The following is an 8,938-nucleotide window of genomic DNA, read 5'->3' as shown; positions in this document are numbered from 1 at the left end:
TTTACACTTGTGTGCCGTTCACCACAAGTAACCACAAGTGTTATTAATAGCCGAGTGCGTCGTCATGTTATAGCATTATCAAAGATAAGACATAACGTGCTCTGCCTTTATCACAGGATAAATTAATTCCTATTACACATTTAGGTCATATTTAATTTATGTTATTGATAAGTTCACATGATTATATACAGAGTGTTGAAGAAAGAGGAATATTTTGGGACATGGTTTATTATTGACATAGAACACTATAATAGTCTGTTTCGTTTCGTTTACCGTATGCCTGTCTGTATTTTCTATGTTAAAAAAACCATAGGTTTAAAACGGTTTCATTTGCGGCATTGTAATTTTATATGTTTGGGTTTCTCATTTAAATGCAACTTTCTTCTAAAATAAAAACTGTATGAATTATATTTTGAAAATAGTTGCCGCATACTTAAAAGTAACATTTTATAAAAACCCGTGTGAAGAAAAGAAATTTTAATTCATATAAAAGACATTTTACGAAAAATTAAAAATATCAATACATTGTTACATACAAATAATAATAGAATAAACGTGTGTATAAAAATGCAGTTTCTCCAATAATAACAACTTATGAGTTTCGAGTCCACCGTTTTTCCAGTTAAGGTTACCGTTGTCGGGAACGAAACGAATGAATGCATTGTTCTTTGTTATCCTTTTGTCAAAATAACAGGGAGTTTCTTGTAACGTACTGCTGAGATAACTATTATTTATCTTGTTATGTTACAAAACGCACATCACAGTAACAAACCTGTCGAAACTGTTTGTACACTATCTCGTTACCTAGTTTGGTTTTAATCAGCTACAAATCATTCAATATTATTTCCACAATTCTTTATTAATATTGTATTATTACAATGGTATGTTTGAGAGGATCTTTCGAACATTTCCCATCGTTATACAGTATCTCTCAACTTTCTACCAATATTTCAATGTATTATTCCTTGACCAGAGGCAAACAAAAATATGATATTAAGAATTTTGAAATTTAATAATTTTCTAATCATAAAATGTTCATTTTGAAGAAGCGTTTATTTTTACAAAAATGTTTAAGCATAAATATCATTAAAACAGCATATTATGAAGTCACTGTTCCTTCATATTAGTTAGTCAATTTTATTACAAATCTAACAATACGAAGCATAAGAAATTTGTTCCAATAATAAGTAAGATAATGTGCTTTCGTAACATTATTTTTAATGAACCGGTCATAATATCCTGACCGAACCTTTGCAAGTTTTGGTTTATTTCGATTTTTTATAATCTACAAAAATAATAACTTAATTTACATAGGACGTCTAATGAATTTACAATACAGTAGTTTTAATATTATAAAATAGTACAACATAATTTTCAATTTAAGGGTAATTTATCCTCCTGGACGAACAGTTTTAGTTCAATATTCAACAATCGATGTTCAATATTCCTTCATTTGGTTGCACATTTTGAATCGTGTTAATAGAGTTAGCGCCACATGTGTCAATTATAATTTGTACTTGGTGTAATACAAAAACAAATATTAAGTATTAAGTATTTATTAACAGTATTGTTTAAGTAAATTTATTATTTTTGTTGATTACAAACACGTTTAATTTCTTATGTTTTAATCAAAATAACGCGAACACCTTCGATATTTATGAGATTTATTAATTAAGTTGTGTATGATGAATAGCATTGCTAGGTAACATTAGTACATACAATGATTCTATATTACTAAGTAAACAAAATAGAATAAATAGCTTTGGAAATTGCACTTGCAACAATATGGCTTGAATATTTACTTTATGAAAACATATCGAGATGTATTGCGTATTTATTCTTATTAAAAATATTTTATCTTATGTATACAACTAGTAAATTGGTAGTAAAGATAAGAGATATTTCATGGTTTTTGAGTTTGATAACTTGGGTTGATAAAAATAGTGATTGTTGCTTTCCTTCTTGGGAATTTAAATTCTGTTGATATGTGTAAGTTAATTATAATTTATTTTTTATTTAGTATTATAAAACATAGTGCATTCCAATTTTACAACCTCATACATTACATTAAATTTAATGTTCTATTATGTTTAACCATTATTATATTGAGTGTTTAGACATTTCAAAAATCTCTCGTTTATCATAAATATGATAGAAATCACTCAGAAATATAATAATATAAACAAATTTTAAATGATTTCTTGTGGGATTTAAAATAATTCCATTGATATTTAATTCTTTGACCTTCTAATTAATTGTAAACTTTATCATTAAATTATAAGTGCAATCAACTAAATTTAAAATCTAATAACTTTAAACCTAAATTTATTTTTCTGCACAAACTGTTTAAAGTTGTACAAAGTTAATGATTCATTTTAATATTTTACCACCAATATTCGTTTCAACCAATATAGAGAGGAGTATTTGAGAGACTTATGAGCAAGTTTTTAAAGGAAACACATTTGAGAAGTAAACATTTTTTCTTGCCACTTCATCATTCTACTCAAATTGAATGATAGTGCTTGGAAACCAACAGTCCAACTTTAATTACACTGCAAGAACAACATAATCGATATTTCCCTATTAAGCTTTTGGAAAATCTTGATGTGAAGGGTATATATTTTGATGAGACTCGAACTATACTATTTCATTAGAAATTCGCACCCATAGACATTGAACATTTCCAATTCAAATCTTTCAAGAAGGCTATCAATGTTCAATCTAAATTTTAAATTTGAAGAGATAAATTTTTTTTTATTAATTAATTTTATAACTTATTTAAATATATTTACGATCTAAATAAACAATAACACGTTCATATAACAGAACGAAGGCACTGGCGTGTTCTTAAAAAATTTTTAAAATGTAGGAAATAAAAGAAAAAGAAAAGATACAGATACAAGTGTTTAGTCTTTTAAAGCGTGAAACTGGATCAATACCACCACATAAGTGGTCATGGCTCCTGCCATGCCAGTCAAGGTAGAATTGTGAATGGGGAAAAATCCAAGACCTGAAAATCTCGCGTTATGTTTCCTCAGCAGCAGTAAAGCCTCTTCAAGTAATTCCACAAGAAGCGGGTCCAAATCCATGTTCATCAACTTGCAGATCACAGATGCCGTCTCATCAGCCAGCTCTGTCATTATTGTGCTTGGACGGGTCAACAGAACCAAGTGGGCAACATGGACGATAATCCAAGCTCCGTCGACAATGGCAAACATTGTAAAACCATTAATTATGAAGAAAAAGAAATAGTAAAGAGTGATTGTGACATGAATAAGTGAGCTGAGGAAAGTGGCTATCAGCTGATCTCCGTAGAAGATATTGGCTTGTTGAACCGCTTCACACAAAAGCCAGTAGGAGTCCATGAGGGACTTGACTTTGCAGGTGGACGAGAGGTCTCTGGTACTTTGAGAGGCACTGACCCTTGGAGGTAAACGTTTGACCAATTGCTCATGTCCGTTCTTGACTAATTCCTCTTTAATGCTAGCGTTTATGGTCCTAAACCTTGCGGCAACACTTTGAGCAACTTGTGTAAAGTGGAGGAATAGGGCAGCCTGAGCAAAGTACATGATAAGTGTAGGTGTGTAGCAAAGCGATTTGATATTGCCTTCCCTTAGTGGCGATGTGTATGCCGACACACTATTACTCACTATGAGCAATACGATGAAAATGCAGATGAAAAGTACTTTTATTTTTGCCTTCTGGTCTGGTACGTCCTGCTGAAGATTTCGGTCAACCTTCTTCAGAATGTAAAGGACATTTAGGAACCGCTGATATTTCCAAGAGCAGCTGAAGAACACGACTGCTGACAACAAATTGAGAGGGAGAAGGTCTAGAAGTATTATTAGGTATGCATTGTCACTTATCATCCGTACTGGCCGCCCAGCTAGCTTTTCCTCGTAGTCAGTCCACATCCCCAATATCGTCATCATTATCTGGATTGCATTGAAAACAATACCCCATAAGAAAACTTTGTTAGAAAACTGAAGTTTTCCTTTTTTATCTTTTGAACCCGAGGAAAATTCAAATGGGAACCCACCAAATACCTGGCTAAAGTTAAGTACTTCTTTAGGAAGAGAATTCATTATTCGATCTGACTTAAACCACTAACTGGACAAAGCGGCTAACTTTTCGTGATAGAACTTTCCGAATGTAGCCGTAGGAACAATAACAAGTAATGTTGCTTAGTAACATTGGTGCATACACTGCTATTGATTTATTGCTTCTTTAGGAAGAGAATTCATTATTCGATCAGACTTAAACCACTAACTGGACAAAGCGGCTAACTTTTCGTGATAGAACTTTCCGAATGTAGCCGTAGGAACAATAACAAGTAATGTTGCTTAGTAACATTGGTGCATACACTGCTATTGATTTATTGCTATAATAATGTAATAACTGTTGCTTAGTCAATGTCACTATGTATCAAGATTACTTGTTCTTTTATTTTGCTTTAGTGTGATGAGTTTATAGATCCAGGGTTCTACCTGATTAAATTACACGTTTTTTATCCAAGGCACGATTACGTCACACCTCGTGTCACGTGACAGGCTCAATGATGTTCAAGTCTAAAACTCATCTTGTTATTGATAGATAAAACGACAAAGAATCATGAGACAGCAAAACTTTTATTTGCGGTGGCAAATGAAAGGTAAATCTTAATGATAGTCTTCAACATCGGTCTGTCTACTTAATGATAGGCTTCAACATCGCTCTGGAAAATTCTATATCAAGACATACAACATCACAGAACGCATTTTTGACTACGTAGAAACGAAGACACATGATACATTCAAATTTCCGTTCATTTAATTAGGTTTAATATCAGTGTTGAAATAATAAAAGTTTACACAAGTCACTATAAAATGATGTGGAGTTTGTTGGAATAATTAGGCTATATGTCACATGTTAAAACCTTTTATGAGTATATTGATTCTTATCTATCAGACAAATGTGAAAATGTTCGCTAACGTTAAGCCAAAACCAATAGAGTAACGTGCATCATAATCGAACTCAGTGTTCCTCATATAAAAATAAAACATGCACAATTTCAAGTCTGTAAGTGACTTAGTTTTAAGATAACATATACAGATAACATATGTCTATCTGTCTATATGTTATCTTAAAACTGACAGATAAGCAGACAGACAGAAATGAAATTTTCCAGCCCCCAAGTGATACGTTTCACTGACGCTCAGCCAATACCACTATGTATAACATTCTATGTATCGAAATCGTTTTAAAATTTAGAACAATAATTTTTATTTTAGTTATTTATGCTACATTAAGTCCTAAAAATGTCTTCAAGGTATAAAAATCCCTAGACATGAAAAAGTTTTACTTTTCCTTTGAGTACCTACAGCCTGCTTTTCACCAATAAAACTAAATATATGTATACATTTTACAATTTTAAACATAATAGACAGAGTCTAATAGTCGCATACGTATTGACTAATAGTAAAATTATTCTTACTTTACATTCACAGTTCTCAAGTTTCTTGTGTATTTTTCTTTCAAGTAATTTACTGCTAATGTTGGTTGTAGTATATAAAGTAGACGCATTAATTGCACATATATTTTTATACATTAACAATCCAAATACATACTTTGCTATGAAAACACAACGAGGAATATTATACATTTTTATATTCAAATGTGTAAACGAATTAACACAAAATTCAACAAACCATTACACATTTTTACTACCATTAATAGCTATGAATATAAGATGCGCATCTGGATCAATACCACCAAATAAGTGGTTACAGCTCCTGCCATTGCCGTTAGAGTAGAATTGTGAATCTGGAAAAATCCAAGTGCTGTAAACCTTGCGTTATGTTTCCTTAACTGCATTAAGATGCCTTCAAGCAATTCCACCAGAGTTGGGTCTAAATCCATGTTGATCAACTTACAGATCATCGGAGCTGTGTCATCGGCCATCTCTGTCACCAGTGTGCTTGGACGTGTCAACAGAACCAAGTGGGCAACTTGGGCGATAATCCAGGCTCCACCGAAAGTGGCGGCCATGGCGAAACCGTTGATGACGAAGAAGAAGAAGTAATACAACGCAATCGTCGTTTGGAAAAATGAGCTGAGGAAAGTCACCAACAGTTGGCCTCCGTAGAAGATGTTGGCTTTTTGAACCGCTTCACACAACATCCAGTAAGTGTCCATGAGAGATTTCACTTTGCAGATGGATGAGACACCTCCGACACTTTCACTCACGTTGATTCTCGGAGATTCTCTGAGCACTATTCGTTCACTCCTGTTTCCGAGCAACGCCTCCTTGATCTCGCCGTTGATCGTTCTAAACCTTAAGGCAATACTTTCAGTGATTTTGGTGAAGTGCAAAAACAGAGCGGCTTGAGCAAAGTACATGAACTGTGCGGGAATGTAGCAAAGTGACCTCATGTGGTTTAGGCGACCTGTACTCAGTGATGATGTAAAATCCAACGCTCCATTACAGACAATGAGAGTCATAATGACTGTGCAGACGAGGAACATTTTCACTTTGGCCTTCCTGTCTGGAAGGTCCTGCTGAAGATTCTGTTCAACCTTGTCTAGAATGTCAAGGACTTTGAGGAACAGTCGGTCTTTCCTGGAACAGCTGAGTAACACAACAGGTAACAACAAGCTGAGAGATACGATGTCTAGAAGTACCACTAGGGTCGTATTGTAACTGAACATCCGTACAGGATGGCCGGCATGGTTTTCTCCGTAGTCTGTGTACAGCCCCAATACCGCCATCACTGTCTGTAGTACAATGAGTGCTAAGCCCCACAAGAAAACTGGAAGTGAAAACCTAAGTTTCCTTTTTTTATCTTTTGAGCCCAAAGTTATTTCCATTGGAAACCCACCAAATAGTTGGCTAAAAATAAACACTTCCTTAGGTAAAAGTTTCATGTTATACCCGGCTTGGAACCAGCTCCTAGACATTATATCCTGTTATGAAACGTGATTTTGCAACAATGTTGCTATAACCACATCCCCAGACCCAAAGATTAATAGTAGTTCTTATATGTTTCATTACTTAGCAATCAATATTGAAGTGTTTTCCTTAGGTGAACGACTCATTATAGTAATGACTGTCATTTTACTTTGTGGGAATGTGATTGTTTTATAAATTGATTTTCTATTCCGTTAAGCGTTCACTCTGGACACGTATTGTAAACATGTGTCTACCATAAAGCCCAAAATATTTCATTACTTACAATATTGTTATTACTAATAATGTTGTGTACCAACTTTTTCTTGTCTTATCTATAAGTTTTATCAACGTTATGATCATGGAGGTAATCCCAAAACAATCATATTTATGCACGGTTAAAGTGTTTTTACGAAGATAAGTATTAACTATTATTCATAATTTATATTGCTTTTGTGAAATCTTTTTATAGTTTATTATGTTTATTTTATATTGTAATATTTAAGTTTTTCTTTGTTTATTATTATTATTTCAATTTATAAAATGACGTACTTAAAGATTAAATTCCTCATAAGTGTGTAAGATAGTATGCTTTTGACATTTTAGTCACTTTACTGTAAAATAATTTCTATTTTTGAAGAAAGAAATCGTTTATCTTCAGATTTTCTTATTATGAGGAAGAAAGTGCGGTATTAGGTACTTTTTAGCCAATTCAAATTTCTCCATCCCTTAAAAATGCAGAGTAGATGAAGATACTAACTTAATTATTTCTTAACTCATTCCGAACGCACAAATAGCGCAGTGTAGCGGGTACGGCGATTATCGCAAGATAGCCGAATCAAGCAATGTCGAGTGTGGTTGATGGTTGGATGGGTGACCGCTGAGCGACCCTGTCCTTGCAAGCAGTCCGCCTGCAAAGCCATTGGTGGTGGTTCGGAAGTCACCTTTAGGGGTAACAGCACATGTTGCTAATAACCTTGGCTAAAGAATGTTTTAGAGCAGCGTTTGAAGTTTAACGCTGTGACAGATATGAGGAATCTGGAAACAATACCCATCTTAAGAGATCGAAAACAGTCGACGACGAAGAAGCTCAAAAGAAACTCTCTACATCGTTTCGACATCAGATACACCTGGACTACAAACAAATGAAATCAAGATGAAGTGATGTAGAATACGTAGAGAAATGGTGAGTTATGTGTAGGACACTGGGTTGCTCCACCGTAATGTGAAATCCTCTCAGAAGTATCGTAGTGCACTCAATTGTGTACCTGATAAGACAATGACAAAACCACTTCATTTTAATTACAATTGTTTTTATTCAAGGTGTCTCTTATGACGAAACGATGTAGAGAGTTCGTTTTGAGCTTCTTCGTCGCTGACTGTTTTGGATTTCTTCAGATGGATGTTGATTCCAGATTCCAGGAATCAAGTCTGTTGCAGCGTTAGAGTTCAGACGCTGCACCAAGTAAAAGGTAAACTGGAGCTGAATTCAACATTCTTCTAGAATAAACCCTTTCCAAAATTTCTTAAGTTGGATAATTTTATATTATATTTCTATCTTTAAAGAAATAAAATGTGAAATTAAATTTTTTATATTTATTAAAAATTGAGTCTAAAAGGTGTTCGTATATTACTACTCTACTGGAATGATATAAATAAAACTATATGGCTATATAAAATATACAGTACTGATTAGGTATAATATAATCATTACCGTTGACAACATGCTGTTATGAATCCGGAAACACCCATGAGCAGAGAACGTAACATTAGTGTCAGTTAGCTGCGATAAATATTCTTTTAACTGTAACAGTATAATAATTACATCAATAAATTCGTTAATATTTAATGCAACATATTGTGTAATTATTCTGTACTCATAGTGAGGAATTTAGGTATTATAGCTTCTAAAAGTAGACTATTAAAAATTGTGACGTCTACTGGAAATATGTATCACAAGTATTGTAACTAACTTGCAAACTTATTGTTATGATTGTATAGTCGTAGATATCT

At 33.4% G+C, this 8,938-nt stretch overlaps 2 protein-coding genes across 2 annotated transcripts; both read right to left on the bottom strand.

The window, feature by feature from the left end:
- Window positions 1–2,906: 2,906 nt before the first annotated feature.
- Window positions 2,907–3,929, bottom strand: LOC124367194. Its single transcript, XM_046823846.1, has one exon. It carries the CDS (start codon window positions 3,927–3,929, stop codon window positions 2,907–2,909), a length of 1,023 nt encoding a protein of 340 aa, XP_046679802.1.
- Window positions 3,930–5,715: 1,786 nt separating this feature from the next.
- On the bottom strand, window positions 5,716–6,747 carry LOC124367193 (gustatory receptor 68a-like). The gene has a single exon (XM_046823845.1). It carries the CDS (start codon window positions 6,745–6,747, stop codon window positions 5,716–5,718), a length of 1,032 nt encoding a protein of 343 aa, XP_046679801.1.
- Between the last annotated feature and the right edge of the window lie 2,191 nt (window positions 6,748–8,938).

The sequence above is a fragment of the Homalodisca vitripennis genome, chromosome 8 (assembly GCF_021130785.1).
Source record: "Homalodisca vitripennis isolate AUS2020 chromosome 8, UT_GWSS_2.1, whole genome shotgun sequence".
NCBI lineage: Eukaryota > Metazoa > Arthropoda > Insecta > Hemiptera > Cicadellidae > Homalodisca > Homalodisca vitripennis.
Note: the sequence above shows the minus strand (reverse complement) of the source record. Positions and strands in the feature narration are given on the sequence as shown.